Source organism: Ranitomeya variabilis, chromosome 6, assembly GCF_051348905.1.
Source record: "Ranitomeya variabilis isolate aRanVar5 chromosome 6, aRanVar5.hap1, whole genome shotgun sequence".
In the NCBI taxonomy this organism is placed as follows: Eukaryota; Metazoa; Chordata; class Amphibia; order Anura; family Dendrobatidae; genus Ranitomeya; species Ranitomeya variabilis.
The window spans coordinates 581,910,684-581,923,022 of NC_135237.1; the positions used below are offsets into that span (position 1 = coordinate 581,910,684).

General features: G+C 48.3%; 1 protein-coding gene across 5 annotated transcripts in view; it reads right to left on the minus strand.

Moving 5' to 3' along the window:
- The window catches only part of FBXL6 (F-box and leucine rich repeat protein 6), a 140,642-nt gene that overhangs the window by 17,640 nt on the left and 110,663 nt on the right, over positions 1–12,339 (minus strand). For all 5 annotated transcript variants that reach the window (XM_077271585.1, XM_077271584.1, XM_077271583.1 and 2 more), the window contains one exon: positions 4,322–4,385. In XM_077271585.1, coding sequence (XP_077127700.1) covers positions 4,322–4,385 — 64 coding nt within the window. The remainder of the gene's footprint in view (positions 1–4,321; positions 4,386–12,339) is intronic.

The window sequence follows — 12,339 nt, forward strand, 5'->3', positions numbered from 1 at the left end:
ATCCAAATATACAATCATGAAACTATCCAGATACTCTCGGAAGATGTCATGCATAAAGGACTGAAACACAGATGGAGCATTTGAAAGCCCTAATGGCATTACCAGGTACTCAAAATGGCCCTCGGGCGTATTAAATGCTGTTTTCCATTCATCGCCCTGTTTAATACGCAAAGGTTATACGCCCTTCGAAGATCTATCTTGGTGAACCAACTAGCCCCCTTAATCCGAGCAAACAAATCAGACAGCAGAGGCAAAGGGTACTGAAATTTGACCGTGATCTTATTGAGAAGGCGGGAATCTATACAGGGTCTCAGAGAACCATCCTTCTTGGCCACAAAAAAGAACCCTGCTCCCAACGGTGATGAAGACGGGCGAATATGCCCTTTCTCCAAGGACTCCTTTATATAACTCCGCATAGCGGCGTGCTCTGGCACAGATAAATTGAAGTGTCGTCCCTTAGGGAACTTGCTACCAGGAATCAAATTTATAGCACAATCACAATCCCTATGAGGGGGTAGGACACTGGATTTGGGCTCATCAAATACATCCTGGTAATCCGACAGAAACTCAGGGACTTCAGAAGGAGTGGAAGCAGAAATTGACACCAACGGAACATCGCCATGTACCCCTTGACAACCCCAACTAGACACAGACATTGATTTCCAATCCAATACTGGATTATGAACCTGTAGCCAAGGCAAACCCAACACGACCACATCATGCAAATTATACAAACACCAAAAAGCGAATATCTTCCTGATGTGCAGGAGCCATGCACATGGTCAACTGAGTCCAGTACTGAGGTTTATTCTTGGCCAACGGCGTGGCATCAATTCCCCTTAATGGAATAGCATACTGCAAAGGCTCCAAGAAAAAACCACAGCGCCTGGCAAACTCCAAGTCCATCAAATTCAGGGCAGCGCCTGAATCCACAAATGCCATAACCGAGTAGGATGACAAAGAGCAAATCAGAGTAACAGACAAAAGAAATTTAGGCTGAACAGTACCAATGGTGACAGACCTAGCGAACCGCTTAGTGCGCTTAGGACAATCAGAGATAGCATGAATGGGGTCACCACAGTAAAAACACAGCCTATTCTGACGTCTGTGTTCTTGCCGTTCAGTTCTGGTCAAAGTTCTATCACATTGCATAAGCTCAGGCCTCTGCTCAGAGGACACCGCCAAATGGTGCACAATTTTGCGCTCACGCAAACGCCGATCAATTTGGATGGCCAAGGACATTGATTCATTCAGACCAGCAGGCGTGGGGAATCCCACCATAACATCCTTAGGGGCTTCAGAAAGACCCTTTCTAAAAATTGCTGCCAGGGCACCCTCATTCCATTGAGTAAGCACAGACCATTTTCTAAACTTCTGACAATATATCTCTGCTTCATCCTGACCCTGACACAAAGCTAGCAAGATTTTCTCTGCCTGATCCACTGAATTCGGTTCGTCATAAAGCAATCCAAGCGCCAGAAAAAACGCATCTACATTAAGCAATGCAGGATCTCCTGGCGCAAGGGAGAATGCCCAGTCTTGAGGGTCGCCACGCAACAAAGAAATAATAATTTTTACTTGCTGAATGGGGTCACCAGAGTAGCGGGGTTTCAAAGCAAGAAACAGTTTACAATTATTTTTGAAATTCAGAAACTTAGATCTATCCCCAGAAAACAAATCAGGAATTGGAATTCTAGGCTCTAACATCGGATTCTGAACTACATAATCTTGAATGCTTTGTACTCTTGCAGTGAGATGATCCACACAAGAGGACAGACCTTGAATATCCATATCTACACCTGAGTCCTGAACCACCCAGAGATTAAGGGGAAAAGAGACAAAACACACTGCAAAGAAAAAAAAATGGGTTCAGAACTTCTCTTATCCCTCTTTTGAGATGCATTAACACTTTGTTGGCCAGCTGTACTGTTATGGACCTGGTGGTTAGGAGCAGCCGGAATGACCTGATGAGTAAACTAGTAATCGGAACAAGCTCTGGGAAAGTGGGAACTCTGCTGACCGCAAACTCTACTCCTATCACACACACTAGAAATAGCCGTGGAGCGTACCTAACTCTCCCTAGACGCCTCTTCACAGCCTAAGAGCTAACTACCCCTAAAGATAGAAAAAGAGCCTAACCTTGCCTCAGAGAAATTCCCCAAGGGTAAAGGCAGTCCCCCACATATATTGACTGTGAGTTAAGAGGAAAGTCACAAACACAGGAATGAAACAGGTTTTAGCAAAGGAGACCAGACTTCACTAATCAGTCAGAGGATAGTAAAGGGAACTATGCGGTCAGCACAAAAGACTACAAAAAACACGCAGAGTAAGCAAAAAGACTCCCCACACCGACTCACGGTGTGGAGGTGCCACTCTGCACCCCAGAGCTTCCAGCTAGCAAGGGAATATCATGATAGCAAGCTGGACTAGAAATTAGCAGTACTAAGAAATATATTCAGGAAGCAGTAACAACAAATGAACTAGCAAAGACTTAGCTTCTGCTGGAGTAGACAGGTCCTCAGAGAAGTCCAAGAGAGATCTGAACCAATACTGATACATTGACAGCTGGCATGAAGTAACGATCTGAGTAGAGTTAAATAGGGAAGCCAGCCTAACAGTAAACGAGGTCAGCTGAGAAAGCAAACCTCAGAGACCAGCAGTTCCGCTCAAAGCCACCAGAGGGAGTCCAAGAGCAGAACTAACCAAAGTACCATTCATGACCACAGGAGGGAGTCCGAGAACGGAATTCACAACAGGAGATACTATGAGAGCGGGCGAGATGAGAAGGCGCGAGGGAGGTACAATGAGAGGGGGCGAGATAAGGTACGGGGAAGGTACAATGAGAGAGGGCGAGATGAGAAGGCGCAGGGGAGGTACAATGAGAGGGGGCGAGATGAGAAGGCACGGTGAAGGTAAAATGAGAGGGGGCAAGATGAGCAGGCACATGGAAGGTACAATGAGAGGGGGCGAGATAAGAAGGCGCGAGGAAGGTACTATTAGAGGGGGCGAGATGAGAAGGCGCAAGGGAGGTACAATGAAAGGGGGCGAGATGAGAAAGCGCGAGGGAGGTGCTATGAGGGGGCGAGATGAGAAGGCACGGGGAGGTACAATGAGAGGGAGCGAGATGAGAAGGCGTGAGGAAGGTACAATGAGAGGGGGTGAGATGAGAAGGCACGGGGGAGGTACAATGATGGGGGCGAGGGAGGTGCTATGAGGAGGCAAGATGAGAAGGCGCAGGGGAGGTACAATTAGAGGGGGCGATAAGAAGGCGCGAGGGAGGTGCTATGTGGGGGCGAGATGAGAAGGCACGGAGGAGGTACAATGTGAGGGGGAGATAAGAAGGCGCGAGGGAGGTGCTATGAGAAGGCACGAGGGAGATGCTATGAGGGGGCGAGATGAGAAGGCGCGGGGGAGGTACAATGAGAGGGGGCAAGATGAGAAGGCGCAGGGGAGGTACAATTAGAGGGGGAGATAATGTGAAGGAGCAAATTAAGAAAGATTCTCCATTTTGTGCTTTTGACTCAATTTTCTTGTTGCTTATAGATAAATTCTGTTATTTAATTAGGTAAAAGGTTATAGCTGCTATGAAGTAACTTTATCTTGTTATTCACAAGCCTGTTATTCAACTAGGCTATGGTTCATAATTGGTATTAAGACCTTGAGTGTTCTAACTCGAGCCAGATAATGACTCGGGGGTGTATCGCTATACAAGACTCTGAGGCATCAGTTGGTATGCTTTTTCTATGCCAAGAAGACACGACCATATGTAGTTTCTGTTTTTTCTGTATCCTCATGGGTTAAGTTTTTCCTGCATTCTTATAGGTTAAGAACTGTGAGCGTGTTCTTATGTTGATTGGTTGAAGTTTAATTTCTATGATTATGAAAAAAGATGACACAATAAACGGGGGCCAGAGATCTGCTCAATCCCCCATACAGAGGCACACGTCTCCGTCTGGTCATTTTCAGTTGCAGGCAATGCCCTGTAAATTAATTTGGAAATCACAGAGTTAACCGTGAAGGATCACTTTAGCTCGTCCCTCAACAATAAGAAGGCACGAGGGAGGTGCTATGAGGGGGCGAGATGAGAAGGCACGAGGGAGGTGCTATGAGGGGGCGAGATGAGAAGGCACGGGGAAGGTACAATGAGAGGGGGCGAGATGAGAAGGCGCAGGGGAGGTACAATGAGAGGGGGCGAGATGAGAAGGCGCAGGGGAGGTATAATTAGAGGGGGAGATAAGAAGGCACGAGGGAGGTGCTATGAGGGGGCGAGATGAGAAGGCACAGGGCAAGTACAATGAGAGGGGGTGGCATACAGCATTACCTGAAGAACAAATGGGATGTGATCATTCCAGTGATGCAGGGAGAAGTCAGAAACCTGAGAAAGTCTGAAAAACAGAAGTGAGGATGATCTCAGTCACAGAAATTATGGTGAGGACCTGAGATTAGGACACCTGTAATAATATTACAAAACAGCCCTACAGTGGTTATATAAAGTGTACACGCCTCTGGAAAAAGGCCAGATTTAGTAAATGAAGAATTATTTCAGAACTTTTTAACCTAGTGTAGCCCATAATCTGTTCATATCCAGTGAAAAACAAACTGAAATCTTTCTGAGACAATAAAAAACAAGAAACCTAAAATAATGCAGTTGCATAAGTGTGCACATCCTCTTATAACTGGGGATGTGGGTGTGTTCAGAATCAGCCATTCACATTTCCTCCATGTTATATAGTAGTCAGCCCTCAGCATCCTTCATTTACAGCGATTCTGATTGACCCCTGAGAAAGTGGTGCTGCTCTCGGAGGATTTTCCTGACATTTCCTGAACCGTAAACAACTGACAACACAGCAAAGGATCTCCGTGTGGAAAGTTGTCAGTCAGGAGAAGGGACAAAATAATTTCCCAGGTATCAGATTTAACATGGACAGTGTGAAGACATCATCAATAAGGAGCTGAAATCTGGCAACTTAGCAACATTACAGAGAACTGGACGTCCCTCGAAAATTAAGACTAGAAGAAAATTGTCCCTGGAGCCCGACAGCAACATTAAGGGAGCTGCGGGAATTTATGACCAGTCCTTGTTGTGTCCTACATGTGACTACAATCTCCCGTATTCTTCATATGTCTGACCTGTACGGTCAGGGGAAATTCGGAAGCATTTTCCTAATGCCAACAACCAGGCCCCGCAATATTCTTCCAAATCTTCCATCACATCAGCCAGAAGCAGGAAACGTACTCTGTCTGATGAGACAGAGGGTGAACTCTGTGGCCATAATCCCAGAAGGTGTAAATCCAACACTACGCATAATCACAAGACCTCCATCCCCACAGTGAGGCATGGTGGTGGCAGCATTGTGCTCTGGGGCTTTAGCCAAGGGGGAGGGGATTATGGACAGAACAAATAGAACATTTTACATCAGAACCTTCCGGCCTCTGCTAAAAAGCTGAAGATGAGGAGGAATTTCACCTCTCAGTGACTACGACCCTAAACACCTCCAAATCACCGGCTACACGAGAGATGATGGAATTATTTCTCGCTTATATTGTGCCATTACTTCTGCAGCTTTACAGACATTATTCTGTCCCCATTGGGGCTCAAAATCTACATCCCCTATTAGCATTTGGATTATGGGAGGAAATCCACACAAACACGAGAACATACAAACTCCTTGCAGATGTTATCCTTCATGGGATTTGAACCTAGGACCCTAGAGCTTCAAGGCAACAGTGCTAACTGCTGAGGTACTATGCTGTCCATTAATAGAAGTACTGGAACAGCCCAGCCCGCTCCCAGCTCTGAACCCAAGGGACAGTCTGTGGTGACCTGAAGAGGGCGCTATACACAGGAGATGCCCCCGCAATCTGTGGTGACCTGAAGAGGGCACTGTACACAGGAGATGTCCCGCAATCTGTGGTGACCTGAAGAGGACGCTGTACACAGGAGATATCCCTGCAATCTGTGGTGACCTGAAGAGGACACTGTACACAGGAGATGCCCCCGCAATCTGTGGTGATCTGAAGAGGACGCTGTACACAGGAGATGCCCCCGCAATCTGTGGTGATCTGAAGAGGACGCTGTACACAGGAGATGCCCCGCAATCTGTGGTGACCTGAAGAGGGCACTGTACACAGGAGATGTCCCGCAATCTGTGGTGACCTGAAGAGGGCGCTGTACACAGGAGATGCCCCGCAATCTGTGGTGATCTGAAGAGGACGCTGTACACAGGAGATGCCCCGCAATCTGTGGTGACCTGAAGAGGGCGCTGTACACAGGAGATGCCCCCGCAATCTGTGGTGATCTGAAGAGGACGCTGTACATAGGAGATGCCCCGCAATCTGTGATGACCTGAAGAGGGGGCTGTACACAGGAGATGTCCCCCGCAATCTGTGGTGACCTGAAGAGGGCGCTGTACACAGGAGATGCCCCCGCAATCTGTGGTGACCTGAAGAGGGCGCTGTACACAGGAGATGCCCCCGCAATCTGTGGTGATCTGAAGAGGGCGCTGTACACAGGAGATGCCCCGCAATCTGTGGTGATCTGAAGAGGGCGCTGTACACAGGAGATGCCCCCGCAATCTGTGGTGATCTGAAGAGGGCACTGTACACAGGAGATGTCCCCACAATCTGTGGTGACCTGAAGAGGGGGCTGTACACAGGAGACGTCCGCACAATCTGTGGTGACCTGAAGAGGGCGCTGTACACAGATGTCAATGCAATCTGTGGTGACCTGAAGAGGACGCTGTACACAGGAGATGTCCCCGCAATCTGTGGTGACCTGAAGAGGACGCTGTACACAGGAGAGACCCCCGCAATCTGTGGTGACCTGAAGAGGACGCTGTACACAGGAGATGCCCCGCAATCTGGCAGATGAGGAGATGCTGCCAGTAGCCAGAAAAGATCGCCAATTCTAGATGTGCCGTGCTGAGAGATCGTGACCCAAACCCACTGAACACTGTCAGAAATACAAAGGGACTACAAAAAGTATTAGTGTAAGGCTGTGCAGACTTATGCAACTACATTATTTTATTTTTTATATGGAAAATTTTCAGTTTATTTTTCATTTGATTACTACAGAAAATGGGCGACATTAATGAGGACCTTACATTCATGTTGAAGAGGACACAGATACATTTTTTTTCTCACCTCTCCATTGTGGAGATCTTAGCAACCAAAGAATTTGGCACCCAAGGGTTAGGGTTAAATGGGCACCATCAGACAACTCTCACTGATGGCGAGTACATCACCCTGTATGATGTCGACCAATCTTGTGCAGGCAGCAACACTCAAAGGAAAGAGCCTGACCCCACCAGAGGTCAGATCACACTCGTGTCTGCTGTGTGGAGGCGACCTGTACTACGCAGGGACATCAGGCTGTCATACACTGTGTGCAGAATTATTAGGCAAGTTGTACTTTAGTGGATTTTTTTTACTTTATTATTTTTATTGATCAACAACTATGTTCTCAATCAACCTAAAAGGCTCATAAATATCAAAGTTTAATATTTTTGGCAGTTGGAGTGGTTTTTTTTCTATTTGGCTATCTTAGGAGGATATCTGTTTGTGGAGGTAACTATTACTGTGCAGAATTATTAGGCAACTTCATAAAAACCAAATATAATCCCATCTCACTTGTTTATTTTCACCAGGTAAACCAATATAACTGCACAAAATTTAGAAATAAACATTTCTGACATGCAAAAACAAAACCCCAAAAAATGAGTGACCAATATAGCCACCTTTCTTTATGGTGACACTCAATAGCCTTCCCATCCATAGATTCGGTCAGTTGCTTGATATGTCTACGATCAACATTGCGTACAGCAGCCACCACAGCCTCCAGACACTGTTCCGAGAGGTGGACTGTTTTCCCTCCCTGTAGATCTCACATTTTATGAGAGACCACAGGTTCTCTATGGGGTTCAGATCAGGTGAACAAGGGGGCCATGTCATTATTTTTTCTTCTTTGAGACCTTTACTGGCCAGCCACGCTGTGGAGTAGTTGGAGGCATGTGATGGAGCATTGTCCTGCATGAAAATCGTGTTTTTCTTGAACGATACCGACTTCTTCCTGTACCACTACTTGAAGAAGTTGTCTTCCAGAAACTGGCAGTAGGTCTGGGAGTTGAGCTTCACTCCATCCTCAACCCGAAAAGGTCCCACAAGTTAATCTTTGATGATACCAGCCCATACCAGTCCCCCACCTCCACCTTGCTGGCATCTGAGTCGGAGTGCAGCTCTCTGCCCTTTACTGATCCAGCCTCTGGCCCATCAAGAGTCACTGTCATTCCATCAGTCCATAAAACCTTTGAAAAGTGAGTCTTAAGATATTTCTTGGCCCAGTCTTGACGTTTTATCTTATGTTTTCTTGTACAACGGTGGTCGTTTTTCAGCCTTCGTTACCTTGGCCATGTCCCTCAGTATCGCACACCTTGTGTTACTCCAGTAACGTTGCAGCTCTGAAATATGGCAAAACTGGTGGCAAATGGCATCTTAGCAGCTTCACGCTTGATTTTCCTCAATTCATGGGCAGTTATTTTGCGCCTTTTTTGGCCAACACGCTTCTTGCGACCCTGTTGGTTATTTGCCATGAAGCACTTGATTGTTCGGTGATCACGCTTCAAAAGTTTGACAATTTAAAGACTGCTGCATCCCTCTGCAAGACAGCTCACAATTTTGGACTTTTCAGAGCCAGTTAAATCTCTTTTGACCCATTTTGCCAAAGGAAAGGAAGTTGCCTAATAATTAAGCACACCTTATATAGGGTTTTGATGTCACTAGACAACACGCCTCCTCATTACAGAGATGCACATCACCTGATTTACTTAATTGGTAGTTGGCTCTCAGCCTGAACAGCTTGGAGTAGGACAACATATATAAAAAGTATCATGGGATCAAAATACAACTTGCCGAATAATTCTGCACACAGTGTACATCCACACTGGAGTCACCTGTCTGTTCTGTACTGCTCCTGTGTGAGATGTAATGACTCCATGCCCTGGTATCCCTGCATAGCAAGTGAAAACTGAGAACAGATAGAAGTGGCATACTGACACAGAGGGGCCGCACATGTATACAGATGTGAACAAAATTGTTGATCTCTTCTGGTAAAGTATGAAACCCCCCAGACAAACAGAATAATGATTAGTGTAAACTTTCTGGACATCAGTGAGGAGAAGCAGATGGAGCTTTTTGCTTGATTGCAAATTATGGTTTAACAGAAAATCTAAAGAGAAAAAACAATTAATGAAATGTCCTGGCCATAAATGATTTCTCTAGAATTACTGAAAATAATGTGACTGTAGGGACATAGGACACAGACAAGAGTCTATAGACTTGCGATTAGTCAGTTCCTATTTACAGGGTACAAAGTAGTCACTGTGCTGTTTGTTATCATGGTGTACAACACTGAACATGGAGCACAGAAAGCTGAGCAGAGAGTTGTGTCAGGAGATCAGAAAGAACATTACAGAAAAACATCTCAGGTAAAAGCATTAAGACATCTCCACGCAGCCAGACGGTTCAGTTACTACAGCTGCACATGGTCAATGGGGCTGTAGACGACCTCCCTGGACTCTGCAGCAAGAGGAAAACGGATGATAAACGCAGAAGACTGAAAATACGAATGGAAACTACAGATTCCAGAACAACTTCCAAAGAGATCAGAGGTGAACTCCGAGGTCCAGGCCCATCAGTGTCAGGTTGCAGCATCCAGTTTTGTCAGGGACAAAGTGGACTTCATGGAGTATGACCGAGGAGGAAACCACTGAAAGCAAGTCATAAAGTGAGACTGCAATTTACCAAAATGCATATTAACAAGCAATAAAGCTTCTGGGGACCATCCTGTGGCCGGAAAAGACAAAATCAGAGGTTTTCAACATCACATCAGCTCTATATTCACAGATGGAAACATGGAGCAATGAAAAGAACATTGCACCTGCTGTGACACATGGAGGTGCTTGGAATGGTCTGGGGCGGCTCTTCTGCATCTGGCACATGGAGGAGCTCGGGAATGGTCTCGGGCGGCTCTTCTGCATCTGGCACATGGAGGAGCTCAGGATGTTCTGGAGCAGCTATGATGCATCTGGCACATGGAGCAGATTGGCGATGTTCTGGGGCGGATCTGCTACATCTGGCACACGGAGGAGCTCGGGGATGTTCTGTGTAGCTATGCTACATGTGACACATGGAGGAGCTGGCAGATGTTCTGGAGCAGCTCTGCTACATGTGACACATGGAGGAACTTGAAGATGTTATGGGGCGGCTCTGCTGCATCAGGCACACGGAAGCTAGGAAATGTTCTGGGGCGGCTCTCATGCATTTGACACCTGGAGGAGCTTGGGGATGATCCGGCGTGACTATGCTGTATCTTGCACATGTAGGAGCTCAGGGATGTTCTGGGGAGGTTCTACTACATCCGACACATGGAGGAGCATGGGATGTTCTCGGTCAGCCCTGCTGCTTCTGGCACATGCAGGAGCTCAGGGATATTCTGGGGCGGTTCAACTGCATCTGGCACAAGGAGGAGCTTGAGGATATTCTGGGGCTGCTCTGCTGCATCTGGCATGTGGAGCTCAGGGATGTTCTGGGTCTGCTCTGCTGCATCTGGCACATGTAGAAGCTTGGGAATGTTCTGGGGCTGCTCTGCTTCATCTAGCACATGGAGGAGCTCCGGGATGTTTTGGGGCAGGTCTGATGCATGAGGCACATGGAGGAGCTCACGGATGTTCTGGGGCTGCTCTGAGGCTCGAGGCACATGGAGGATCTCGGGGATGTTCTAGGGCAGCTCTGCTGCATCTGGCATGTGGAGGGACCAGGGGATGTTTGGGGGCCTCTGCTGCATCTGTAACACAGAGGAGCTTGGGGATGCCTAGGGCCTGCTCTGCTGCATCTCGCACATGGAGGAGCTCGGGGATGTTCTAGGGCGGGTCTGCTGCATCTGGCACATGGAGGAGCTTGGGGATGTTCTCAGACGGCTCTGCTGCATCTGTCACAGAGGGTCCTGGATCTGTGCATTCTGGAGAGAAATGTGCTACCAAGTATCAGAAAGCTAAGTCTGATCTGCAGATCCTGGCTCCTCCAACAGAATGACCCAAAACAGTGAAAACAAGCCAAGGACGGCTGAGAGTAGAGAGCCAGACTTTTCTGAAGAGGCTTCCACGGCCCTGATCTAAATCCTACAGAACATCTGTTTATGGAGCTGAGACCTGCAGCCTGGACAAGACGCCTCCACATCTGAGAAAAAAGGGTCCGTCTGCTCATGAGGAGCTACCACAATACCTTTGGACGGGGGCAGAAGTGTCAGAGGCACAAAATCGTCTTTATGCAGCAATCGTCTCACAAGATTGTGCAGCAAAATATGACATTACAGGAACCATCATTAATGTCCAGGCCGGGGCGGTAGTGTCATCAGTGTACAGGCAGGAGCAGTATCATCAATGTCTGGACCGGCGAGGTAGTGTCATCAGTGTCTGGTCTGGGGCGGTAGTGTCATCAGTGTACGGGCCGGGGAGGTAGCATCAGTGTCCGGGCAGGGGAGGTAGCATCATCAGTGTCCGGGCAGGGGAGGTAGCATCATCAGTGTCCGGGCAGGGGAGGTAGCATCATCAGTGTCCGGGCAGGGAAGGTAGCGTCATCAGTGTCCGGGCAGGGAAGGTAGCGTCATCAGTGTCCGAGCAGGGGAGGTAACGTCATCAGTGTCCAGGCAGGGGAGGTAGCATCATCAGTGTCCGGGCCAGCGAGGTAGCATCATCAGTGTCCGGGCAGGGGAGGTAGCATCATCAGTGTCCGGGCAGGGAAGGTAGGATCATCAGTGTCCGGGCAGGGGAGGTAGCATCATCAGTGTCCGGGCAGGGAAGGTAGCATCATCAGTGTCCGGGCAGGGAAGGTAGCGTCATCAGTGTCCGAGCAGGGGAGGTAACGTCATCAGTGTCCAGGCAGGGGAGGTAGCATCATCAGTGTCCGGGCAGGGGAGGTAGCATCATCAGTGTCCGGGCAGGGGAGGCAGCGTCATCAGTGTCCGGGCAGGGAAGGTAGCATCATCAGTGTCCGGGCAGGGGAGGTAGCGTCATCAGTGTCCGGGCCAGCGAGGTAGCATCATCAGTGTCCGGGCAGGGAAGGTAGCGTCATCAGTGTCCGGGCAGGGGAGGTAGCGTCACCAGTGTCCGGGCAGGGGAGGTAGCGTCACCAGTGTCCGGGCAGGGGAGGTAGCGTCACCAGTGTCCGGGCAGGGGAGGTAGCATCATCAGTGTCCGGGCAGGGGAGGTAGCGTCATCAGTGTCCGGGCAGGGGAGGTAGCATCAGCAGTGTCCGGGCAGGGGAGGTAGCGTCAACAGTGTCCGG